This window comes from Lepidochelys olivacea (assembly GCF_965140295.1).
Source record: "Lepidochelys olivacea isolate rLepOli2 genome assembly, chromosome: 5".
In the NCBI taxonomy this organism is placed as follows: Eukaryota; Metazoa; Chordata; order Testudines; family Cheloniidae; genus Lepidochelys; species Lepidochelys olivacea.
In genome coordinates, this window is record NC_140415.1 from 89,307,061 (window position 1) to 89,334,880 (window position 27,820).

The 27,820-nt window shown below is 40.2% G+C and overlaps 1 protein-coding gene across 1 annotated transcript in view; it reads left to right on the plus strand.

Annotated features, from left to right (window-relative positions):
• The first annotated feature begins 3,892 nt into the window (after nucleotides 1–3,892).
• The window catches only part of SLC35D2 (solute carrier family 35 member D2), a 31,232-nt gene continuing 7,304 nt past the window's right edge, over nucleotides 3,893–27,820 (plus strand). Inside the window, 11 exon segments of the mRNA XM_084629076.1 lie at nucleotides 3,893–4,806; nucleotides 7,991–8,024; nucleotides 9,695–9,781; nucleotides 13,325–13,392; nucleotides 15,983–16,054; nucleotides 17,182–17,250; nucleotides 18,697–18,799; nucleotides 20,626–20,718; nucleotides 22,530–22,685; nucleotides 24,541–24,608; nucleotides 25,788–25,866. Of these exon segments, the coding sequence (XP_084485202.1) occupies nucleotides 4,670–4,806; nucleotides 7,991–8,024; nucleotides 9,695–9,781; nucleotides 13,325–13,392; nucleotides 15,983–16,054; nucleotides 17,182–17,250; nucleotides 18,697–18,799; nucleotides 20,626–20,718; nucleotides 22,530–22,685; nucleotides 24,541–24,608; nucleotides 25,788–25,866 (966 nt within the window). The 5' untranslated portion in view covers nucleotides 3,893–4,669.

Genomic DNA, 27,820 nt, shown 5'->3' on the forward strand with positions numbered 1-27,820 from the left:
AAAATATTTTTTCTATACTGGTAGAAGAAGCAACTGCTGTTAAAAGTGAGACTATCACTTCAACAGTCTCTGAATCCAAATGCTTAAGTGACTTTCACTAGTTCACTGGTGTGACTTTCTCTAAAACATCAGCAAACAAATTTCCTGAATGGTTCTTATTTCCAAACTGTCTTTTACGGCCTGCTGCTATTATAGGTTTTCCCTTCTAGTGAGAGAACGGTATGCTAGATCTCAAATCAATGAAGGCTACACTCAAAGACCTCAAGACTCCTGGAACATGCTGCTCAAACTGTTTCACTTTTGTTTCTACTGCCTGTCCCTCCCTTCTCACGTTTTATCCCCCGACTTCTTCTCCTTGTCCAGATCTATTCTGCCCCAACAATCTTCTATTCATTGAACTTTTTGAAATTTTGCACTTTTAGAGAGAGGTAAGGGATTGATTATGTACATAAATTTGCAGAGGGACAATAGGGTTGAGGTCTTATTTCTCACCTCTATATATTTTAAAACATTTTTGCTGTTAACATGTTTCTCTGGAGACACAAATCCACAGTTTCAGAACTGCAAAACTAAGCATCTCTGATGGTATCTTCTAGACTGAGCACTGAGTCCTATTTGGTAGATTGTATTTAGGTTAATCTTTCTATCTATACAAAAGCGCCTGGAATCCCATAAAATTGGGTCCCTAATCCATGAACTATTGAAGCTCATTTACAAACCTTTTCTTAAAAACATTACATGAATATATTGTCTCATACTATAGAATTAGAATTTATAATCCCTATTCCATGATGAGATACATTATAGATCAAATATTGCTAGATAGGTTTTTTCCTCAAAAAGCATTTTATCAAAAAAATCTGATTTAAATTAAATCTGATTTTTTTAATTAAAAAAAAATTGATTTTTATCCACCCTGCTTATTAGTATTTTAGATTAAGGTAAACTATGGACACTAGAAAACTAATGATATACAACTGGAATTGTCCTGCAACATTGTCCAGAATACTTAAGTGGCAAGACTGATGAAATTATAGTTTGTGTTATTAACCAGACTTCTATTCTTGGTTTTCTGAGGGGACAAAATTGGTAAATAAAAGCATTGTTAAGGAAAATGAAATATTTTATAAAGATGATTTCCTCTCCTGAATGAGCAGGAGGAAAGTTCATGTTACCTTGAAGTGACTTTTTGTAAGTTATTGGCAAGAGTGGCAATTGGCATGTGGCCTACCCACAAGAAACTGAATGGAGATCACTGAAAAATCTGAAAGTAACCACTCCTATGCCCTACTGATCAAATCCATAGCTGAAACAATTACCTAAAATGAGCAATCTGCTTAGCTTTCTCATGAGGGGGCAGAACCTACCTAAAAGTCTAACCCTGGAATTTGTGTACGCTGTCTCTTTCTAACAGGTGCTCTTTTGTGAGAATCTTGCATTCCTATACAACAGGCTGTACAAATACTGTACAGGAAATTGCAGAATTGAGTCTTATTTGCATGATAGTACCACCTGAAGAAGAAGTGTAAGCTCAAAAGCTTGTCTCTTACTCACAAAAATTGGTTTAATAAAAGATATTCGCTCACACACTTTGTCTCTCGAGTACCACTTAATCACATTTGTGAAGGTACTGATACAATTTAGCATTATCAAATGCTTTAAGTGGACGAGAGAGTGCATGTAGATGAGTAGAGCAGTATATGAATGTCATCAGCATATTAGTATTCATATACCAGCAGCCCAATAGACAAGATTTCTTTCATATCAAATTAGCAAGAATGAAAGCCAAGAAGACTTGGAGAGTTTGATTAAGTGTAATATACATGTTACACAATGAAAGTGGCCTATGCAGTTATACTGGGGATCAGTTTGGTAATGCAGAATGATGGCCTTCTGAAATAAAAGGGCTTTAGAACGAAGACCAGAGTAGCCCACTGAAGCAGCATGTAAGAAAGTCTGTTTCTGCAGACCTGGCCTCTATTCACACTGTACTTTGAGGCAGCTGGTGGTATCACTGCTTTATTCCATTAAGAATTATAAATGTTTACAATTTTGGTTTACCTCAATCTGTGCTCAGGGTAGTGAAAAGATTACCAGTGAGATGACCTGTTTTTAAAAAAGTTTAAATTGCTCATTAAACATATCAAAAAGTAATCGTAAGTGTAATTACTTTTTTGGAAACTTAAAGTATCTTTGACCTTTGAGAAGTATGACCTTATCTACCATGAGAAAGTTGCACTGATTTATCTTCAAAATGTTTTTAAACTGATTTAGTTAATCTGGTGCAAAGCCCCATGTTGATACTCTTATTTCAGTCTGAGTAGTTCATTCTGATTTAACTTAAAACAGATATTAAATAAACTTTCGCTAAACTGAAATAAGTGTCCCACACGCCGCCTTGGTTTAACTAAGGGCATGGCTACACTTGCAGATGTAGAGCGCTTTGAGTTAAACCCGCCTTTGGAGAGCGCAGTAGGGAAAGTGCTGCAGTCTGTCCACACTGACAGGAATAAGCGCACTGGAGTGGCCACATTTGCAGCAGCATTGGGAGCGGTGCATTATGGGCAGCTATCCCACAGAGCACCTCTTCCCATTCTGGTGCTGTGGTTTGTGGGAAGGGGTTGGGGGGTGCAGGGCATTCTGAGTCCTGTCCCAACACCCCGTGATCCATCGGTTTGCATCCCAGCAATCCCTGTGTTTCTGTCCATATTTGGCACCATCTTTCAACGGTTTTTGTACTGCATGCTCTGTCTTCCCTTTCGGTCTGCAGGAATGGAGCCCGAACTGCTGAGGAATATGCTGACGAGTCTCACTAGCACATCACGTTTGGCAGTTGAGTTATTCCTTATGATCCAAAGTGACAGTGAGGGCTCTGACGATATCGACTTGAGTAATGCATATGACACGAGTTTGCTTGTGGCATTCACAGACATGCTCACCACCGTGGAATGCCGCTTTTGGGCTCCGGAAACAAGCACTGAGTGGTTGGATCACATCGTCATGCAAATCTGGGATGACAAGCAGTTGCTGCAGAACTTTCAGATGAGAAAACCCACTTTCATGGGACTGTGTGAGGAGCTCACCCCCCCACCCTGCGGCGCAAGGACACGAGATTGAGAGCTTCCCTGACGGTGGAGAAGTGGGTGCAATCCGGAAGCTGGCAACTCCAGACAGCTACCGATTGGTTGCTAACCAGTTTGGAATGGGAAAGTCGACTGTTGGAATCGTGTTGATGCAAGTTTCCATCATGTCCCTTGATATCTGCCCGAAGGTATCGTAATTTCTACGGCTGGAGCGCAGCTGGGACTGGACAGCTTCCTCCCCCCAAACACTGATGAGGTCCAGCACCTTGCCATTGTTCCATACTGGGGCTTGCCTGGCGCATGGAGGCATGGTCACCTGGAAAGATTCACTGAAAGCACTCCACACCTGGCTGAGCAAACAGGAAGGGGATTTTCAAAATTCCCAGAGAATTTAAAGGGCAGGTCTGATGGTTGGTCACCTGAGGGCAGGGCAGTAGAGTTCAAAGTGATGACCAGAGTGGCTAGCACAGGCATTGTGGGACACTTCGGGAGGCCAATCACAGCGCACTATAGGACCAGGGCGTCCACACTGGTGCCGCGGCCGCTCCAGCGGGGATGCAGCAAACGTTATTCCACTCGCCGAGGGGGAGTACCAGCGTCAGAGCGCTCTACGTACCTTGCCAGTGTGGACGGGTAATGAGCTAGTGCGCCAGGGGCTCCTTTATTGCGCTGTCACTCGCAAGTATAGCCAAAATAAGTTTCAAAAACACACCTTAAGTTAAATGGGTGCAATTCTTGTGTAGAGAAAGCTTAAATATTCAATCATTGCTTTTCAAATCTTTATATTTAATTCATGTTTAACACTGGTGAGTATGTACATAGTATATATTTCTAGCCACTCAATTCATCCTCAAAAACAAAAATTGCCACAAGTGTATATAATAACAATCACTAAACTCTAGATTTGCAGGTCCTTTTCCATTGTGGGGTTTTGGGGTTTGTTTGGTTTTTTAAATCATAAGTACAGGCCCCATGCTTACATGCACCTTTATGTGCATCTCCCACAGACGTAGGAGTGAACATGTATCTTCGAGAGAGAGGAACAAATTCGGAAGGCAAAGAAGCCCACCTGGCTGGGACGCGGGAGGAAACCACTCAGCTCGCGTCTCTCTCCAGTGCTGGGCCGGGACTGCTGAGGTGCGAGTCTACCCAACTTTTCCAGGCTACAGCCTACGAGCTGGAGCTGCTGTTCTCGGCACCTCCCTGCTGCTTGGCTCCCTCCACTCCGGGGCTCAGCCTGAATCGGTGCAGCGGGCAGGGCTGGCATCCGGCAGCGCACCTGAACGATGGGACCGTGAGCCCGGGCGCGCCCTGCCCCAGCCACACGCCTCCGAGGCGTCAGCAGGAGCGAGACGGGGCAGCAGCGAGGCGCCCGCCTGCTGAGGGAGGGGACTGGCTGGGCGCGAGCTCTTCCTGTCTCGCTGCCCTGGTGCTGAGGAAGGAGGGGCTGGGGCGGCGGCTCTTGCCCTGGGTGCCGCTGTGGGACTCTCCCCCCGGGCCGCGGGCATGTCCGGCGGCGCGCCTCGCCGCTCTCCAGGGGCTGGGTTTTGTCGTCCGCGGCCCAGGCACTTTGCACGTACGAGGAGATGAGCGCTCAGCAGGCTGACGAGGAGCCGGCTGGTGCCGCCCCCCCGCCGCTGCTCAGGCTGCTTTCCGCCTTCTTCTATGGAACCTGCTCTTTCCTGATCGTCCTGGTGAACAAGACCGTGCTGACCACTTACCGGTGAGACGAGGGGCCAGGACTCCCGACCCTCTGTCCGGCTCCTCCTCCGCTTCACTTCCTCCGCTCCCCCTCGGAAAACGCCGCTCACGCACACGCACAATTTGCCGGCTGCAAAAGGAATATTTATGCTGGGGCTGGCCCTGAATCCTCCAAAGCTGGCGCGGGAGCCAACCCCAATCCTAGCTGCTGCCCCCCCCCCCCCCGGCTTTCTTAGTCCTCCGTCCTGTCTGCAAATCCGTGGGTAGGAATAGCCAGCTTTTGGGGGGGCCCTGAAAAAAGACATTTTGCATTGACCAATCACTACAACGCTGTCATTCTTAGGATTTAGACTGCAACTCAGTTGTGTTATATGCTTGCTTTAACCTGTAAATAACTCTAATTTCTTTTTCTTAATAACCCTGTAGTTAGTTTATTACTGAATTGGCTACAAGGGTTGTCTTGGTGTGAGATCTAAGATACCAATTGACCTGGATAAGTGACCTGTCTCTTGGGACTGAGAGCAACCTGAATATTTTGTGCTTTTTGGTGTAAGTGACTATTTATCACTAAATCCAGCTTGCCTGGGTGGCAAGATAGACTGGAGAGCCTAAGGGGACTGTTTGTGACTCCATGGTAAGACAGTTATAGTGATTCAGGAGTTCAAATTATTTACCAGGTTGGTAAGAACTAATTATAGAACATACCACCAGTTTGGAGTGTCTACCCTGTTTTTGACAGTCTGCCCTGAGGTTGGCACTCACAGTTGTGAGCCACTCCAGACAGCTTGACAATAGTAATACACTTACAAATGGTCAAGCACTCCCTGAAACTGACATTTACAAAGATCCAGGCGGGGAGTGGTTAATCCATTTAATTTTAGAGTAGATTTACTTCCAATATGCACAAATAATGAAAGCAGTGCAGTAAAAAATAAGGGTTTTTTATTGCTTTGTCCCCCTCAAAATTTTATCATAATTTTTCAGAAATGTCGACCATCTCCATAGCTGGTCAAAACCCACCTGAAACTGTCAGGCAAAATTTAGGCTCTTTTGAAAATTTCTGCTTAAGTGACTTATTTGAGGTCACAGAGGGAGTCTGAACCCAGATCTCCTGAATTCAATTCCAAGACAGATCCTTACACATAAGATCATTCTTCTACCTACATGCTCACAAAAAACCTCAGGGCAAATTGAAGGCCTATGTCCTACATTGTGGCTCACTAACACAGATCCCTGTGACCAATGGAATCCCATTGATTTGATTAGAAAACAGAATCAAATACAGAATTAAGCCCAGTTCAAGTAATAGAACAAGTCTAATAAAAAATTAGTAAAAAAAGTGAATAAAGTCAGCAAGTGAATATGATTATTAGTGTTGTAATCTCATCATCAGTAGCAGCACAGAAGTGAAACAACTACTGTTCTTAAATCTTTCCCTCTTAGGTATGGGGGGAAAATAAAGAAGCACTTTCCTGATTTGAAGATTCTTGACAGTTCAGCAGCAAAACCACTGTTTCCGTCAGATACAAAAGATTGGTATTCCCCTAAACACCAATTTAGCGCCTAATTATCTGTATACCTGAAAGTCCAGCTATTTGTAGGAATCATTGTCTCTCACAGACTGATAGATAAATTCTGCAATCGAGAATCACAACAATATACAAAACTTTAAGTGTTTTGAACTAGGGATGGAAGAATTTTTTTTTATGTCCTGCATTTTAAGGTATACAAAGGAAAACAATTGTAAAACTAAAAACAGGCTTCTTTAAATTAATAATAAACAAAAGATATTACATCTTTTGGCTTGAAACAATAATCACATTCAGTCACAGTCCTCTTGGCCAGATGTTACTTCCGGGATTCCGCACCCTTAGCTAAAGAATATTGCCATCTTTACAGAGCCCAGTCTCTCTCTTTTAACTTTTTTATTCCAGTATTTATCAGAAGCTGAGGAAAAAAAGGTACACAATTTCTGCTGCATTTGCTAAAAGTTAGTGCTCTTTGAAACATACAACTACAGTCTATTACATGTCTCCCAGATCTTCATATAATACAAACTTTCATTTGTTGTATAGATGAATACAGACCATGTACTCATATAGTGATGAACAGAATATGTAATACATCTATCAGTAAATATCCTGTCTCTTCCTTTCTGTATTTCCTGAATCTCATCTCTATTTCCCAGAAGTTTTATCTCTTCTGGACCTTCTTGACCCTCTCTTTATATTATGATTTGAGTATAGTTATGACATTCTTCCTGCTCTGTTCAGATTGTTTCTATTGCTAACACTACAGTCCTGGTCTGAGGTCACTCAGCTGAGAAGGGTGCTTCCTTGTACTTGCTCAGTGGTGCTTTAACAGTTTGTAGCAACCTCTGTGATTCATAATCACAGTGTCATGGAGTGCTGGACACTGGATACCTGCACAATTAGAAAGCTTGCCAAGAAATCAGATGCTTGCTTTCTTAAGCTACATGCAGACTTGCACGAAAATAGGGTCTAATTAAAATGTTTTGCTATTGTGGTGAAAGTCTGAGTGCAAACCAACCCTTTTGCTGACCAGTCCTGCGAGATGCTAAGTGCCTCCTGGGAAGCAGTGCCCTATTAAATTCATGGAAAGTTGAGGTCTTTCAGCACTTAACAAGTTGGCACCCACAAATTCCAGCCTGTATTGCTATGGGATAAGAAGCATCTGTAGGAACTTGTTGCTAGACCCATCTCCTAACATCAAGATACCCATGGAGAATTAGTGCCTTAATTTTTTTTAAAAATTAATTTATTATGGATTAAAAAAAGATCCTTGGGGGCTTTATGATTCTACGAATATCCTACTCAAACTGCATCCCTTCCTTTGAAGTATCTTTGCTTTTGGCTGAAGCCAATCCAGAGGGTAGAGAAATAGGCTTTTTTTTAAGCAGCCAATGTATGTTTCTGCAACATTTATACAGCCTGTGATATGTTGCATTTTGGGAGGATGGGGAGGAGGGAATTGCCTTTGACTAGAATAGTGCAAGATTACCTGGGACTTCAGTGACAGTTGCCGGTTGCTCAGCACTTTTGAAAATTTGGCCAGTCATGTAGGTATCTAACATGGATTTAGACACGCATTTTTCATAAGCTTGGCCTAAGGGAATAGGAACCCTATTGCTTTCTCACACTTTTGTTGTTGTGATATGTATGTTTATAGTTCTCTTTTCTTTTCAGATTCCCATCTCCAATGGTTCTTGGAATTGGACAGGTATGTTCAACAATAAAACTTAATATACTGCAGTTAAGATTGATAATAAAATTAAGTGCTTTCATCTTACAGTGCAATACTACTGTTATGGAAGAAATCACTCTTCCTCACAGTTTATCTGTTTTAATGCCCTGGAGGAAATCAGGATCCAATTCAACCCTTACGTGGGAAAACCCATGTAGAGGACTGGAAATGCCACAAACTTTTCTCTTGCAAAATTCAGTGAACAAGATGCTCAGCCCTCAAAATCTGCTAGTTCCCCAGATCCATATGGATCCCAGGGGATCCACTGAAGACCTGGAATGTATGTGTGGTGGCACTGTCTCTGCATTCCCTCACAGTTCTTTCTAATTCCCTTGCAGTTTGCTAATAGGGATCCACATAATTTTTATTCTTTGCCTACAGAGGCCGAGGGGACAATAAAGCTCAGGACAATGGTGTAGCAGGAGAAAGGGAGAAATCTTTGTTGACACTGGTAAAAGAGATATCTAACCATTTGTCTACACTGGGAATGAAAAGAGTTGATTACTCAAAGAAGGAATGGGTGGGGAGAATAGAGCCCTAGATTGAAGTCTTATTTGTTGTTAATTTAAACAATTTAAGAGAGAGCTGTGATTTTTAAATGAGGGCAAGAAGATGCTGAGCTTAGAGAACAAAAGGGAAACAGTGGGCCACAAGCACCTCTCTGCAAAGTGATATAGAGGGAAGCAAAGTGGCCAGAAAAGAGCTCAGATATGTGAAAGAAAAGAGCTGGACTGCAGTGGGATGCTCTGTACCTCCAGAGACTGTGGAAACATCTCCATACAACAAATGTATCTTTGGGGCTCCTCAGCCTTGAAATGGGAGTAGGGAACTCTTGTTCTCCATGGTATATTCTCCTCTGTACCATGCAGATTTCTGCTGGAAAGTTGGTGAGGTGATAATTTTTCCTATGTACATAGCGTAGTGACTGATCTCCATGACCTCATTGAGAAGGTTGAAATGTAGAGGTGTCGGTGAAGTCCCAGTGATGCCATGGCTCCTAAGGGAGCCATGTTGCTGTTAAAGGGTAAAGAGCAGAAAAACCAGGGGAGCACTTCAGAGTCGGCCAAGTCCTGCACGGATGTAGCCAGATTTCCTCACAGAACCTAAGAATCCAGGGGGTTTCCATGCTTTCTCTCCATACATTCTCATTCTGACCATACATACATGGATTACTAATTGCTTTGCCAATATACTGGTCCACTCACAGCCCTCTGTCTCACACATCATTAGGAAAGCTGTAGGACTGGGTCTTCTTCTATTCATCTGCATTCTGATTGGTTGAGAGAATCCACTAGTAATAAGAAATTTGCATGAATAGCATGGAGCATTGATCATCTGTTTTATTTGCTCAATTACCCAATGAGTATATACATATGTTAAGGTGTCACACATGTTCTCATGCCAGTAAAGCATGTCATATTTGTATTGTAGTTTCAACCAATATGGTTGGTAAAAAAGAAAAATATCCCAGCTGTTTCTTTGTACTCTGTTATTGTCCTTTGAAAGTAACACTTAATTGATATGCTGTCTAGTGCTGTACTTGTCTAATAAGTGTAATGAACTTGTCTTGAAAACAGTTATTATATGTAAGTTTAAAATAGCTTTTGGCTCTTACATTGTGTCTTGCTTTTCTTTTCTTTTCTTAGATGGCAACCACCATACTTATTCTGTATGTGTCAAAATTCAATAAGATTATTCACTTCCCTGATTTTGACAAAAGTATCCCTATGAAGGTATGAAATGTCTGGATTTTGATTTAGAAGGAAATTGTACCTTTGTCAATCGTCTTCTTACTGTGGTTTTTCAAAAATGTTTTCTTTGGACAGAAGGTACAATGGAAAAATTGCAAACATTCTGATTTTTCCAGATGTTCCATGAAGTTTTGATTTTGTGTCTTTATTTTCTTAATTTGTTGTAAGTAGATAATATAATTTCACTATAACAATCTTGCATTTTATAGAGACTGAATTAAATTGCAGTTTGATTATGTAGTTTGTGTTTGGCATGAGAGAGGATGCATTTGAGACGGTAGTGTCTAACAATAAAATTATCTTCTCAGATCAGCCCCACAGTTTGACTCCAGTATTCTGCAGTGGGAAAACACTATTATTATTTTATTTTATTTTATTTTATTTATTAATTATGTGCAAACAGGACCCGTTGTACTACATTTTGCTACATACACATAGTAAGAGTGCTTATAGTCTGAAAAGGCAAGACAAAGAATAGGAGAAAGGATCTATTATCTCAATTTGTCATACTGGGAACTGAGACACAGAGTGAATAAGGCACTGATCCTGCAGTGAAATGCACACATGCAGACTCTTGCACCACTGCAGAACACCATGGAAGTCACTGGGACTTTGGATGGGTGCAGAGGTCTGCCCGTGTGCATCTTGATGCAGGATCAGGGCCTAAGTGCTTTGCCCAAAGTCACACAGGAAGTCTGGGTTCAGTTCCCAGTTCTTCCATTGATCTCTTCTGTCCCAGCCTGGCACCTTAATTACAGAACCATCCTTCCTATAGGGCCTAAGAAGTTTTACCATGAACACACCTTACTACTAAAGAGCCTCATCCCATGAGCCCTATTTACATGGAATTCCCATTGAAATCAATGGCCCTTCTATGTATAGAAGTCTTGCAGGAACAGCTATGATCATGGGGGACACCTGTTTTTCTCCTTAATGTGGTCAGGGAAGAAGTCTCAGTGGGTAGGTTGGTACTAAGGGGCAGTAGCGCAAATGTCACAATCTTATCGGATCCTTGAGACCACCTTGTTCCCCATGCATACTGCTCCCTACATACATTCTTTCCTTGCTGTATCCTCGGTGCCAGGCGTTTCTTTTATATTTTTTCAGTATTAATGCTTTGGAGGTTTTCTGGAACTATATCTTGAGCAATCAGTGTTGCAACATTTCAGCAGTTATGTACCAGCCATAATACCGGATTTTCCTAGTCTCAGCACATCAGTTGCGTTTATATTTGTTGATTCTTTTACTTTGTAAAGTGTATTTAGGCTGTAATTAACTGTAGCACAGTTAGATTCCCTTTCACTTTCAAGTTCTCTTAAGTCACTGTGGGTTCTCATTCCCAGTATAGAGTACTCTAGCATTGGTCTTATCCATCATGCTGAAGGAGAGCCAGATGCCACAAAATGAAACAAAAAGGCCTCCTGCTAGATGTGAAGCACTCTCAGCTCCTCTAGAGTTGAGGGTGCTCAGCAGCTGGCATGACTGGACCCACATTTGAGATGGAGAATCTTCAAATTACAGATAAATTTAATCTGAACTTTGAATTTGAGACCTGTGCTTGCAAACTGCTGATTTCAGTGGGAGAAGCTCTCGGTATTTGGCTATTGTTCGGCAAATTTTTCACTGCCCTCTGGGATTGTGCTAGGTGAGTTGCAGTTGTCTGTGTTTTTTCACCATTACAATAAGTGAAAATATATTCTCTTTTCCATTGCACTCAGTTCCATTTTCACCCCATATCTAAAGTTCTCTTTCTGGATAAAATGCTGCAGCAGGGGGTTGTTATTGCTAAATGTTTGCAGGGTCATTTTATGAGAGATTTATAGGCTGTAAATATACTGTCACCCCGTTCCGCCTGCGTCTCCTTTGTTCTTCCCTTCCACTTGAGAGCAAATATGGCATACTTTTTAAAATAAATAAAATGTTCATGTCTATATACTTTTGTCACATAGAGTTTTAAAAGCACATAAGTCAATGTCTCTTGGGGAACACACACAGCAACACCAGGCATGGTTGTGGCATGTCCCTCCACCATGCCGGTCCAGCTCTGCTAGCTCATGTAGAGCCAGGCCAGAGCTATGGCTCCTCTCTGTCCCCTCTGGTTACCTCAGTTGGCTTTAGACTCCCATGGTCTTTCTGTGTCAGGGATACATAGCTCCTTGCATGCTCTGTTCGGGCTAAATGCAATCCGTTGTTGTTATTTGTTTGTACTGTGGTAGGGCCCAAAGGCTTCTGTCAGAGTCATAGGGTTGTCAACTTTCTAATCACAGAAAACTGAACACTCCAGCCCCAAGGCCCCGCGCCCTGACCCGCCCCTTCTCTGAGGCCCTGTCCCCACTCACTCCATCCCCCTCCCTCCTTCGCTTGCTCTCCCCCCTACCCCTCACTCACTTTCACTGGGCTGGGGCTGGGGCTGGGGGTTGGGCTGGGGGTGGGGTCGGGTTTGAGGACTCTGGCTGGGGGGGGTAGGCTCTGGGGTGGGGCCAGGCATAAGAGTTTTGGGGTGTAGGAGGGGGCTCAGGGCTGGGGCAGGGTGTTGGGGTGTGCAGAGTGCAGGCTCCAGGAGGGAGTTTGGGTGCGGGAGGGGACTCCGATGTTGGACAGGGTTGGGGTGCGGGAGGGGCTTGCGGTGCAGAGTCCTGGCAGTGCTTACCGTGGCTGTCAGGAAGTGGCCACCAGGTCCCTGCCGTGCAGCCCCTAAGCACATGGGCGATGAGGGAGGCTCCGTGCGCTTCCCTCGCACTCACAGGTGCTGCTTCCGAAGCTCCCATTGGTCGTGGTTCCTGGCCAGTGGGCACTGCAGAGCTGACACAAGGGGAGGGGGCAGCACCCGGAGTCTCCCTGGCTGCCCATGCGCCTAGGAGCCACAAGGACCTGGTGGCAACTTCTGGGAGCCGCGCGGAGCTAGGGCCGAAAACCAGACATCTGGCAATCCTACAGTGTCAGGACCACATTGTTATAGGTGCTGCCCTAAAGGGCCTACAGTCTAACCTAGCCCTAAACATCTAAATTTTCTTTTCAGCAGTCTTTATAATTTATATGATTGTTCACTAGGACTCCTCAATAGCTGTACTTAAAATAATCTCTTTTTCTATACATAGTAGTATGTGCTCTTCTGTGTACTCTACTGTGTCCTTACAGAAGATCAGTCATGCTTTCATTCCACCCGCTCAATTTCTTTCTGTTTTAAATCTAAATAAAAACAGTAGATCTAAGCTAATCAAGTATTAATTTTACAAAAGTGAAACCAGTCAAGTGCTGAGTATTTCTTTTTTAATCTATATTGGGCCAGATCCTCAGCTAATGTAATTTAGTGTTGCTCTATTGGAGTCAATGGAGTTATGCCAATGAACACCAGTCGAGGATATTGTTTAATAAATTCAATGGATGTGGGGTTCTTTTCCCCCCCTAAGAAAAATAATCTCTTTTAGGAATGAAGGAATTTTACACTAGTAAAATAACTCAAAGTTCCTCAACAGTAATTTAAAGCATAGGTCTAATCTGACTTGTGCTGTGATTTTATTGCAGTTGTTTCCTCTGCCTCTGCTTTATGTTGGAAATCACATAAGTGGATTAACAAGCACCAGCAAACTAAGGTACAGTAAGCACGGGTCATAGTAGACCATTTGGTTTTTATTATTTTATTCTTGTAGGTACAAAGTATAAGGTTAAAGGTTAAGATTTTCAAAGTAGTGCTGGGGATTTAGCTGCACATTAATTTTAATAGATGATGTATGACAAAATCCCCTGCACTGCTTTGAAAATCTCAACCAAAGCAGCTGATCAGTTTACAATCTCTGTGCTGCCTTTAGGAGGGATTAGCATAGTCTGTACCAACATAGAGTGCGAACGCAGTTTCACTGCAATAATAAATGTGTTTGTTAAATGTTTTCTTCTCTTCATGTGAATGGCCAGCATTCCATGGGTAGCCCAACAAGAGGGGTGAAACCTGTAAGAAAAATGCTTTTACATGCATATGAATAGTTTTGAAATCTATGGTGAAAAGCCCTATATAAGAGCTAGGTATTATTTATTTATTTATTTATTATTTTTCTTTGTATACCAAAGTCTTGCATGAGTTACGTAGACTGGTACAGGGGATGGATGGAATTCACATGTAGTGGAACCAGCTTGGTTTCATTGGATAGGAAGGACAGGCTGCGGAGAGGACATACAGAAGGCATACATACTTACATTTTCTGTATGCCCCTGAACACTGCTCCATGGTGGTTGCCTTCACACCAGGGCTGCAGGTATAAGGATTGTTGACAGGACTGAAATGACCTAGGATCTGCTATGTGAACTGGGGACTAAGCTCCCTGTGGAAAGGGATCATAGGCAGCATGGTAGTAGTAGGACCTGAGGCTGTAGTAGTGCCCATGGAGCAATTTCCAGTAATGTTATACGGGAGGGTCCCAAACTGTAGCCTGTGGAACGGGGGCTGCTGGTCCTTGTTTCCAGCTGAAAGAAACAGAGTACATGTGAGAGGGAGATGAAGGAAAAAAGCAGGGGTTAAATTTTCTCCAATAGAACTAAATGCTTAATGCATAGAAGACAACTAAAAACCACAAATACTTTCCTTAATTAACTTTTCCTTGTGTAAGCAGTAGGTTTGTTTACCCGTAAATGGTATTCAGGTGTCATTGGGAGGGGAAGTGGTCTGTGTGAACATAAATGGGCAGGGCAAGTGCTCTGTGAGAGAACATCTGGTAAAATGTGGACCACACTTTGAAAAAAAACATGAAAACCCCCATCATAAACTTTTCTGTATTTTACAGTGTTTTAATGGTAAATTAAAATAGATTAAAATTTGGAATTAAAAATTAAAAAGGAATTAAATTTGGATGTGTGTTTTATATGTTTAAGAGGCTTTGGTGGCGTATATATCTTGTTCTTTTCTTTTTAAGATAACAAATTAATTTTCTATAATTTAAAGAGACTGAGGACCTGATTCTGAAACGCTTTACCCATGGTGTGTAGCATGTAATCACCAATAGTCCAATTAAAGTCACATGGCAATTTTCCAATGTGACTGATCCTTTTATAACTGTTGTACGGCCGGCAACAATATGGTGGTTAATAATTCATTTGCTCATGTGAATTTGGAATTGCTTTCAGCTCAACAAAATCTAACAGTGAGTATTGTTGTAGTTTGGTTCACAAATTATTTTGAAATACAAAGGTATCAGTTTATTATAATTCCAAATGCAAGACACCCATCTTCCACTGCAAAAATATACTTTTAGATTTACTCATCACAATTTTTCTCCATGATTTCATATAATAAATTAAGGAATACTGCAGTGTTTTAATTGTTAATATGTAATTCACCACATGGAATTTTCCACTTCACATCTGGTTTTTGAAAGAATTTGTCCTGAAGACAAGATATAGATGTATAAATCCAAGATTTCAGTGAGTTGTAAGCCTGAAACTAGGATTTGTATAATTTTTTAACATGACCACTAGTCATTACCTTGTAAAAGGGCTTAATTGGTCCAGATGGCAGAGGTGTCTCATTTGAAAACATCAGCTGCAAAGGCATTATCAATAAACACACAAGACCCCAGAATGCATCATTCTGTGTATCCTAACTATCTGTTATTCAAATGCCACAATTTTTTTTAATAGATAGGGTTACTACCAACTTACATGTTTCTAGTTCCATCTTTTTGGTTATGTTTCATTTTTAAATACAAAACCTGTTTGATGTTAAACACAATCCCTTTAATTATATTTCTTTTATTCATGTACAGAGCCACATTCACTAGTCATCTTTAAACTTTATAATAAAGGCCCTCATTATTTCTTATAACCAGGATTTCTACAGAAAACATCAGTTCATATGGGCTTCATTAGGTAGAATTTGAAAATAACTATTTCTATTCTTTTTCCTCTTTTCAAACTCTGAGAAGCTTTGTAACAGGTAGCCGGGTTTGGGGTTTTTTTGAAAAATTGGCAGGCCTCTTTATTTGCAGTGATTATGTTATCTAATCTAACTCTGGTGTCAGACTGACATTTTTATGTATGGTAACAGGCTGAGAATTCATTTTGCTAACTTCTTAATGCTAGTCTGTTTAGTTCATCTTCTGCTTAGTGAAGTTAGGTAAGAATTAAACCAATAAAAATGCTTTGCATTTGCACAGTGCTTGGATCATTTTTTTCTTTTTTCCTTTTTTTGGACAGTTTGCCGATGTTTACAGTGCTCAGGAAGTTTACCATTCCACTTACATTACTGCTGGAAATCATCATACTTGGGTGATTTTTGTTTGTTTGTTTGTTTGTTTCATTTGCAAAATACCTTTTATTTGATGTCATTACCAAGTGGAGGATTTGTCGTATTCAGTCAGGCTGTTGCATGGCTGATTTTCACTGATTAGAGAAACTCAGAGGAAAAAGTATAGAAACTAGTTAGAATTTATTTGTGGAAATAAAAAAAATATACACTTTTGTGGATCTAGGACAAAGTCCTCTCACTTTAATTCATATGAGTGAGTCTAGTGACTTCACTTCGCCTGAGTAAGATAAGCAGGGTTTGGTCCAAATTGTTGTTTGTTTGGTTAAGGTCTGCTCTTTTTAGACACCAATCCTGCAAACTGCTCCAAACAGGCAGAGCCTTGTGCCCACATGGAGCCCTGTTGAAGTCAGTGGAGCTATGCAGGAGTTCTGATCATGCAGAGCAGCTTGCTGGGTTGGGCCTTAAAATGTATCTGCTCAATAAGGCAAAGTGGGCATCTACCAATCTGTGTAAACAGCATTCTTTGGCCAAATTAATTAAAAATATATCAGGTATTTGGTATAAAAGAAATTCGAGTTGTAATAACCAGTCCCAGAGTCAACAAACCAAATCATACTGTCAGTTACACAAATGCCACCCCATTGAAGACTGCGGTTGCATCAGTGTACCTGAGGCAGAATTTGTTCCACTCTCACCATCATTGAAACATATTTTTCTTGGCTTTACTTTGGAAATTATGTAGCAGCAGAGGACTTTTGACAATTTGTGACACTGTTTATCAAGCTGTGTTTACAGAACCCAAAGTATTAGAGCATTAGCATTTTGTTACAATAACAATATCTGAAGAAAAACTATACTTAAATTATGACAAGATTAGCAAGTAAAACATTAATAAGAATCCTGTCAGACTGCAGATTTTATTACTTACTGGTTTTATATTTTCACAGGGTCAAATCCTGAAGGCCTTACAGGCAGAACTCTCCTTGACATCAGAAAGAACTTTGCTTGCTTAGGGCCACCAAGATTTGTCCTTCTGTTAGCTATTTTCCAAATACTGATTGATTTTGAAGTCTTTTAAATGAACTGGAAGCCAATTAGTTTCTCTTCTAATATTCTAAATATGAACTTGTCTGATTTTTGTTTACAGGAAACGATATTCAATGGGTATTATAGTCAGTGTATTTGCCATCATTCTTGGGGCTTTCATAGCCGCTGGGTAAGGCTTTCACTTGATCTCATTAAGTAATGTTTAAAGTTTATTTTTTTCTTTGTTATTCAGGGGCTAATCTGCCCCTAGATGAGTGCAAATCCTAAATTAGAGAAGAGATCTACTTAAAGTGGATGGGGGCGGGGGGGGGGTGGTGGTCACAATCGTATAAGGGCAAAATCTAGTTCTAACTGAACGATGTTTCTGTTAGCTACATTTTTACTAAGTTTTGCATATACATGCTAATATAAATAACACAGCAAGCCAAGAATACACAAGGGCAACTGTTTTTCCTTGATAAAATTCTAAATATAACATAATCAAACATAAGAACCCTTCCACCCCAATCCTTGATAGAAAGGGGGTAGTCTGTTGGTTGTCATGAAATTAGAGTAGGCAGTGTACATAGTTCATATAATTTTGTACAAGTTTAAATTTGAGATGGATCACTGGGGGGGGGGGGGGGGGTTCTGCTGTCTCCTCTGCCTTTCCTGTTAGAAAATTATATTATTAGGATGGAATTCCATGAGAAATGTAGCATATTTTGGTTAGCTACATACAAAGTATAAAGCAGTTAGGTATAGTTGAGTGAATGATTTCCATCTGGCATGAATTTAATGGCTCCACCATCATTTAAACAAATTGCCCTATTTGAGAATAGTAACCAAACAAAACAGAAGAGACAGTTATTTCCTGTCCGATTCTACTTATAAAAATTGGTTAGATTCTAATCTGTAGTTACTGCTTGTGTGAAAAAGTTCAGTAAGTATTGACTTACGAGGAGAGGCTGAGGGAACTGGGATTGTTTAGTCTACAGAAGAGAAGAATGAGAGGAGATTTGATAGCTGCTTTCAACTACCTGAAAGGTGGTTCCAAAGAGGATGGATCTAGACTATTCTCAGTGGTAGCGGATGACAGGACAAGGAGTAATGGTCTCAAGTTGCAGTGCGGGAGATTTAGGTTGGATATTAGGAAAAACTTTTTCACTAGGAGGGTGGTGAAACACTGGAATGCGTTACCTAGGGAGGTGGTAGAATCTCCTTCCTTAGAAGTTTTTAAGGTCAGGCTTGACAAAGCTCTGGCTGGGATGATTTAATTGGGGATCGGTCCTGCTTTGAGCAGGGGGTTGGACTAGATGACCTCCTGAGGTCCCTTCCAACCCTGATATTCTATGATCCTATGATTCTATGTTGTCAGAACTGAGCTAGATGGAAAAACAGGGCAAAAGTAGAATGGAATAGTACTGATAGTTCTTTATTGTATGAATTTCTGTGAAGAGCTGACTTGTTTGTAATATTGACATGTTTGTGGAAATGTAAAATAGTTCAGCATACAAAAAAGACTTAAGGCAAAACCCTGAATTTGCTGGGGTTTTCAAGGTTTATATTCTTTTGTGTGCGCATGTATATGTGTGTGTGTGTGTATATATATATATGTTTTTGTTTTTTTTCTCAGATCAGATCTCTCTTTTACTTTGGAAGGCTACACCTTTGTGTTGCTAAATGATATCTTCACGGCAGCAAATGGAGTATACACTAAACAGAAAATGGATCCAAAGGTAATTTTGTGGTGATCAGGTTGCACTTAGTCATTTTGTGCATGTGATAATGGAAAGTCATCTACTGTTATGTAACTTCTTGCGTACGAGCGGGGTAACACCAAATTTAACAAATAGAGTTAATTTCATTTGCCTTCATGTTCCAGTTAACTTACATACTCTTAATATAGATTGGCTGAGGGAGAAGCTGTTAGGAATTTCTCAGCCTACGCATGGGTGAATAACATATTTGATTTTCACCCAATTTAGCCTTTGAGGCAGAGAGTAACATAATCTTGTTTTACTAAAGAAGGAAAAAATAAACCTCGCTTTCTCAAAAAGTAATTATATCCAGAAACTACAGTAAAAGCAAAAAAAGGTTTATGATACCATGCGTATCTAGAAGAGAACAGCTTTTTGGCCACTAATGATCTTTATCAAAGCAAAAGATTATATAAAATGAGCTGGGAATGATGTTAATCTTAATCCAGTTTTTAGTAGCCAAGTGTTTTATATCACTAAATGTGCCAACTGTTGTGGTGATGCTGGTATAATAGGTGGCATTGGAGAGCCCCAGAACTGAATGTGCATGAAAAATGAACCATCTTGCCCCAGTGGGTGGTTCCACAAGAACATGTTTGAAGCATATAAGTAAGGACTTTGTGGAAGGTTGCCTCTTTCCATGCTGTACCCACCTGGGTGGTATTGTGACTACATTAAGCAATTTTATCTCACAATCATTTTATACTTTTTTTCCCAAACTAACAAAATCTTTGAATTTTACTCTGTTACTTTTAAAAAGAAGCCATTTTGGAGTTATAATTCTTGTTTTCTTCAGTTTTTCTTGCTTTTTTCTAATGCAGAAATGACCAAAACAAAATGGTGCAAGAATAAACTAACACAAAAAGAACAGATTATGCACTAATCCCTTGTAATTCAAGAAGCAATTTGCTCTTCAAAACAAGAAGTGCTATCAAACTGGCAGGTTATATAACCTTAAACACCAAGCATTAAACACCTTGGGTGAAATCCTGGCCTTACTGAAGTCGATGGGAGTTTCACCATTGACTTCACTGGGGCCAGGATTTCATCCCTACACTGATTATATGTCCTTTAGTAAACACAGAGGTCGAACTGAACTTATTCTGTGCATTGTACTCCATCTATTTCTGCAGAATTTAGGCTTTCATTTTAAACCAAAAATTAAAATCCAGATATTTGGCTACGGTCAGGGATCACACAGTGTAGCTAAAAGGTGACCTTTGGACTCCCCTGATTCTTGACTTCCCCTGTACCAGGCAAATCCGCCAACAAAATATACAGCAGCCCCAGGATTGCTCTAGGTTACTTCAGTTGCCAGTGACTCAAAGTGCTCCATATTACCACCCTGGGATCATCCCTTTTGTCCTTGTCATACCCACTACACTGGGACTGGGGAGGTGATATAGGAGCCACTGTGTCAGCCCTACCCTACTGAAGATTTCCCCTATGGTAGATGTGGTGAGTTCTCTCATGGACAGCTATGTCAGGCTAAATTCTTCAGCTGTGTAACACAAAGCAGTTAAAAATTTAGGCCTAACTGAGTTTCTAACTATATTGTTCTGGATATGTATGTTTGAATGTGAACTAGTACAGTGTTGCTTTACTGAGTCTGCAGACAGGCTAACTGAAATGGTAGGTCAGCTCAGTGTTTAGTTTTGAAACCTAATGATAACAAATTTGTCAGTTAAATTGTATTGCATGAAATTTTGCACATTCATAAATAGATTGCCTGAAGGGACATTACAGGGATGTTGGTTGTTATCAAATGGTCCAGGTTTCCAAAAAGTGTGTTTCATTTTTCACAGGAGCTGGGAACATATGGAGTCCTTTTCTATAATGCTTATTTTATGGTGATACCCACAATGATTCTTAGCTTCTCCACTGGAGACCTTCAGCAGGTGAGCAGCACCGTTAGACATCTTACACTAGTACACTACCCTAATTATTTCACCCCTTTTAGTTATTTTGCTGTATCTAGAGTTCCTTGAAACAAAATGCTCTAGCCCCGTTCTCCAAATTTAGGGCCACCTTCTGCACAGAACTACATCCCTGGTCAATCCTGTTAATTTCATTCGGATTGCACATGATGTTAGTCCAGCTATGTTGTGGCCATGAATTTTTCAGCCAGCTAGGAATGTAGTGAAGTTCAACGACATTAAGTGATGAGTAATCACATGGTAAATTCACTTTCTCATTTTTTCTCCATGATAAAGAACAAATAAAGCTACCTTAATTAGCACAACAGTCTTTCCTTTTGACCTTTTCCCATTACAGTTAGAATTATGAGATTACTGCTCTCAGTATCTCTCATTTTGACTCTCTGCTTCATGGATTTTTACAAGGCACCTTCCCCTCTATTTGGAGGCCAGCATTTGGATTCCATATAGCTTGGGCTTTCTCTTCACCAGAAAGATCCTGCAAACCCTTACTATAATTAGTGGTCCTTAGCCATATTACTAGTCCTCTTCCAGTCAGTGTGTAAAACTTACTAATGAATAGCAGCTGGAATTAGTGTGCCCAAAATAAGGTCCCAGCTGTGTCATGTGATTTATATGAGCTTTCAGTTTTGCCAAATGCTCTAAAATGTGGCTGAGAGTAGCCAAAGCAAGCAACTTCCATGCCATCTAGTCTTCTATCAAAGAGAGAATATTCAGAGTTAGCTAGACCCCATTTCCACATGTGGCCTACATATAACTTAGTTATAAACCCATGATAGCTCAGTGGCCCTTCATAGATAATTATAGCACATCAATGGAGGCAGTGTTGCACAGTGGATAGAGCACTGGAGACCCACATTCTATTCCTGGCTCTGCCAGTGGCCTGCTGGATGACCTTGGGTAAGTCACATTGTCACTGCTCTGTGCCTCAGTTTCCCCATCTGTAAAATTGGTTAATGATACTGACCTCCTTTGTAAAGTGCTTTGCGATCTACAGCTGGAAAGTGCTATATAAGAGTTTATGTATTATCACTAATATTTATTATTATTCATTACATTGTTCTTTGCTGCATGTTGGACACTTAGTTTTTTGTGTCATTCATACTGCTGTGTTCTTAAAATTCTGCAGTTAACTGGAACATTGTCACCCACTACAAATATATTATGTCTTAGTTCAGTCCTCTGTGCAAAACATCATCTTGTGGCTTCAGTCCAGTGAACCTGTGTCCCCATCACAAAAAACACAACTTACCAGGGCCTTGGTTAGCAGACTTAGTGGAGCCTAAGCTTATGTGGTTATAGGGATTGAACTGCTCTCTCACACTTAGATGTGATCCCTGTAAGCAGGGTTGAGGCATTTTGATGGGAATGCATGAGGAAGTCTGCTCTGCTGCAGTCTGTGCTATGCTTGTTCTGTGAATAAATCAAGGATTTCATTGTCCTGGGCTGTTGTTCTGGCACCTTTCACAAGCAATTTCATGCACAGTTTGTTTTTAAAAAGACCCCGCCCCACAAATATATCATGGCTATTGAGAACATATATTTGTACCTATTAGAATTAAGTTCCATTACTATGAATAAGAGACACTTGTGTAGCTGACCCAGCATGATGAATATACTTCAAATAATGGAAAATGCCATGGTAATGTAGAAACATTGATGAATGATCTGTAGATCAAGGGAAATACCTGTTTTTACCTGGTTGTCATATAACAGAAATTTTTGTTGCTTTGGTGCTACATTACAAGGTTTTCTGCTGTAATCCAACATAGGCACTTTGCAGTCTGTGCCCTGTAATCAGAAGAAACAACCACATGCCAAACAAAATATTTGTGTTCAATCTGTGTGGAATGGAAACTGTTCCCACTCCTGCTGACTCATACAGATCTGGTAGAGTAAAGCATCCCATAGGCTGCTGTGAGGAAGAGGTAATCTAGGAGTGTCTGTTATTAATTTGTCCTTAACACAGCTGGCTGATTAATTGTTAGTGGAGTATGAACTAACAAAACAGAAATGAAGTCTCTTCAGTAACTGTAACAATCATGATTCCAGTTTATCATCAAAATTAATGCAAATGAATCTTATTGACACATTTAGTAGAGACTGATATGTGAATTTTGTGTTTAGTTGTGTTTCTTCCCAAGGAACAACCTTCAGAGTGATATATGAGCCTTTTGTTTGACTAGATGAATGAAATTTTTGAGATACAGAGTAGTCCTGCCCCTGCACACTGGGAACAAATCTTGTTAACATAAGCGAGAGTTTTGATCTCCCCACACGACACACAATTGCATCTTTTTAGGGAGCAGAGTCAGGGCTTCTTTTCACCTCAAAGGCAAAAACATGTGCACTTCCAAGAAAATATTGCCCAACACCCATATGTGAAAATGGTAGAAAAATGAGTGTTCAGTATAGCTAGCCCTCCCTTTCGTACAGCTGTGCATAATGGGTGTTGAAAGGACAGAAGATCAAACAAATTATTGTTAATTCCCAAAGCAGCTACAGCTAAGAATCCAAACAAGTCACTTGCGGGGTCTGATTTTCAAAATATAGAGAGGCCAAACTGCAGTCCTTCTTTGCATGCACATTTACCATCTGTGCCCAGTAACTGAGAACTGCATGTAAACAAGGCTAGCAGGTGCCTGCCTGCTTGTATGTGAGTAAATTCCTGCTTTGCATGCAACATGTAGTAAGTATGCCTGTACAAGAAGGTGTGGATCTTAACTCCACTTATGAAAACCAATCCCTGGTTTACATCTGTAAAAGGTAGCATAAAAGAGGGTGGGGTATTCTAATTGTTGAGGAAGTTTCCAAAGGTTAAGATTTTCTCCCCCTCTAAATTATATTGTATCTGCATGCTGAATCCAGCAAACACTTCCTCATATGAGTAGTCCCATTGAATTGTCAATAGTCCTTATGTGGGTTGAGTAGAATGGGTCTAATTACATGAATAAGGATGATTTGCACGATTGGGGCTATAGTCCCTTCTATCCAAGGATCTCCTCTAGTGCTTTACAAATATTTACATATTTTAGTCACAAAACACCCCTGTAAGATTAAGAATTATCATGTCCAGCTGTACAGGCAGAAATTGAGGCCCAGGCAGGTTAAGTGACTTGCCTTGGGTCACATCAGAAGCCTGTGGCAGAGAGGGGACTAGATCCAGAGCTGTTTATATCTAATCTCATGCTTGAAAACCTTCTAAAAGACACACTAGTTTGTAAAATCTCACTGAAAAGAAGGATTAGGGTCTGATCCTGTATCCAGTAATACCTGTAGCAGTGATCCCTTTGCTTTCAGTAGGTGCAGAATTAGGCCCTAAAAGCTGTAAATATGCAATACATTGATATAGAATAGGTGTCTTTTCTGGAGAAGGTTTAATTCTTTATCCTTTCACTAGTTTAGAGTAAATTCTAGTTTGTTGCATATTAATGATATGCACTATTAGGCAAGAGCATCCGTGAATGAGAGTTCAAACCAAGATTCTGTATAAAGAATTATTCATTTGTTGCATAGTGTTTGCAACATGCAGTCTAATGTGACTGCTCTGTAAAGATTGCTATAACAGACAAAATTAAAGAATACGTTACAAATCAGTTGGGCTGTTAGCCGGCTAAATGTATAAAACTATCTCCCATGTGAATATAAACCCTCCATAATACTAGCGTGATTTGTAATCCATTGTTTTTGTTATTTTGAACATTTTCATTTTTAACAATGTTTCCATGAAAGTATATATTTAATTATACCGTATTTAATTGCATATTTCTTTCTTTTTAATAGGTCACAGATTTCAAGCATTGGACAAACTTTTTATTTCTCTTTCAGTTTCTTCTCTCCTGCTTCTTGGGGTAAGAAGGGCCATGATAAATGAAGAGGTTTTGGCAGCAATTTTATTTCATCTCTCAGAAATTGTAGTTAGTTAGGCAGAAAACAGTAAATCCTCAAGATAGTTCTCTGGGAATTTCTAGGAGAAAGTACTTCATTGAAATGTAAGATGGTAAAGCTCAGGAGATTTCTAAGAACATGGACTATTATCAGAACACTTGCTGGCATTTTTATATTTATCTTTTATTTTAACTGTGGTGGTCAGAAACATGAATCTAAAATGTCACCTCTCTCCAAATTATATGAGTTTATTTCACTGAGTTTTATAGATTGTATACTCTTTAGGGCAGGAACCATGTTTGTTTATTCTTTAAAGCACCTAGCACAATCTGGGTGCTATAAAAATTCTGAATGTGAATAAAACATGAGCCTTTGCTACAGTTAGGAGAGCAAATAAAAATATAGGAAAGTGAGCTGGATTCTATTGTGTCTTACCTCATCACCAACCAGCGTCAAGTAAGCACACGTAACGAAATTGGTACTACGGGTGGTGATGTAAGAGGCAGAGAAGATACAGCCTGATGCGTATCTTGGGTGGGGCTTGTACAGCTAACATTTATAAAAATCAATTTTAGACTTGTAATCTGAAAAAATTTGGTATGGGAGTCATTAAAAGAAACTAAACCATAACCCAACTATGTCTTCTTTTAGAGCTGTTTTTTCAGAATGTTAAATGCACTTTTAAGGAACTGATAAGTTTGAGGATTTCAGTAGGGCTTTGATCATGCAAGGTCCTGAGCACTTCAAAGTGCTCAGGAGCATCCTAGACCCCCATTAATGTTAATAAGAGATAAGGATGCTTAGCGTCTCTTAGAAGCTGTCAATGCCTTGAAGGATCATTTAGGGGCCTAGGTCAGTTTAGGGGTAGTCCACAAACCTATGGACAGAGCTAGAAACACAATCTCTATAAAAGAAGCTATAGCACAATTTAGCACTAGAAGTGCTAATGTAAACCTCACTATCCTGGGTCACACTGAAGTGGGGCTATTCTGTATTGTATTTAAGGTAACCCAGTGTCAGTCATATGTTTTTTTACTTTAAAAGTCATAAACCTTTTACTTTTGATTAACTGGAATACCATTGTGTAATGCTGAATTGTTTAATGTGGAATGAATTTACTAAGATTTGTTTCTTTGCCTTAGGTTTCTCTTAACGTATTCTGCGGTCCTGTGCAGCCATTACAATTCTGCACTTACGACATCAGTGGTTGGTGCATTCAAGGTAAGTGGTAGCAGGAAAAAAGAGTGAGAACATTGGAATAGTGAAGAATATTCAGATGGTGAAGAGTATTCAGTCACCAAGTGTCTTGCTGATGTTGTGAGTGTCTGTATGAGCTGGAAACTCAACAAATGGCTAATCCATGTCTTGGTGGCAGTGCTACATTTTGTCAGTACAGGAGATCCACATTAGGAGAATGAGTATAATTTCTCCCAGAACTAAGTGAAGCTCAGATGTATTGTAGAAATGAACATGACTCAGGCCTTGGCTGCTTGATAAAGCTGCACCAGTATAACTAAAGACCTGATTTTAAACTGATTTAGTTAATCTGATGCAAGCTCCTGTGTGAACACATTTATTTCAGTTTGAGTGACTTATTTTGGTTTATCTTAAACTGATTCCTAATTGACTTAGGATAATACAAACAAAGCATTGTTTAACTAAACTAATTTAAAATAACAAAAATGCAACTCCCTCATGTAGATAAGGCCTGAGTGTCCATGTGAGAAGGTCACTGACTTCACAAGCACCTCTTACCAGCCAATTCATGGAGGAGAACACAAGAGTTGTCAAATGAAAGAAGAGTACTGGTAAAAAAAAAAAAAAAAAAAAAGCCTGTTAAAATGGTTCTCAGTCTCAACAAAGGAGAGAACACCCTAAGCATCTCCTTTAGAATGGCCTTGGTCAGACTGGCTGCAAAAGCTTAGAGAAGCCCCAGTTGGATGGCTCCAACATGTTTAAATTTGTCAGAGGAAGATTGAAGTCGCTGTCTTCTGAATGTTTTCTTTTCTAATTCTGGCAAGCATTGAAGTGGAAACCCTATCTCTCAGATATGATCCATGCATTGTTTTAAATTTTGTACATGTGCCCTGAGACATCTGGGTAGGGCACCTTACAAATCAGAAAATAACTAAATAAATGCAAATCATTACAGGCACAGTAAAATCAATGCCACAGCCATGGCTTTCTGTACTGATTCACATATACCCACCCCAAATTTGCAGTGACATAAGAATCCTTTATGCATTCCATCATATTCAAGGGAACAAGGATCTTCCAATACATGAAGATGCAAATAACATACCGAAATTCTGACTCAAATCTACTAAATCTTTTTGGCTTGCACTGCAAGAGCTCCGAAGACTTGGATTTTCCCTGGAAAATCACTGGTGAGCAAGGTGGAAGGATGCCAAAGTCCTGAACAAACACTTCATCAAGGACCCAGTGGTTTTTCACTCCCCTAGGAAATATGGTCCACTTTGAATGACATCCACACATCACAAGGCAGATGCTCCTACCTTCCCCATAGATGGGGACTTAGATGCAATCCTATTTGTGACTGTGGAAACGGACTTCAAATTAGGGAACACATCATCAATTAATGTCCCAAATGATCTGATCCTATCTCTGCCATCCATTCTATGTCACGTGAAGCAATTAATTGGATCGCCAGTTGAGACTTGGATAGCTAACATTTCTGTTTTAAGCCACATGAAAGAAGACAATGACTAAATAAAAATAGCATAACTAATTTCTGAAAGGTTTTTTGAATTTTGAAAGGCACTTAGTGACTCTAACTCTGAAGAGAAACAAGGTCATTGACCGTACTAGATGCCAAAACTTGTGAAACAAAAGTGTTGGCAAAATGAGCACAGTGCATAATACCTTTCCTTCTGTCTCCAGGAAAAAATTCATTTTTTGAAACTTAAATTTGTTTTTATTAAAAGATGTGTTCATATTGACCTACAGCCAAATGGTCTGACTGCCTTTTAATTCTGCAGAGCAAAACACTGAACCTTGTAGAACAACAATAAATCATTTTTATTTTATTTTCCAACATTCCTCCCCCCTCCCCACCCACCCTTTTTTGGAGGACATGAGACCTATTTTCAGGAAATTGGAGGTGAAATGAATCCTAGAGTATGTCTTCACTGCGAGAAAGAATGTGTGCTTAGCC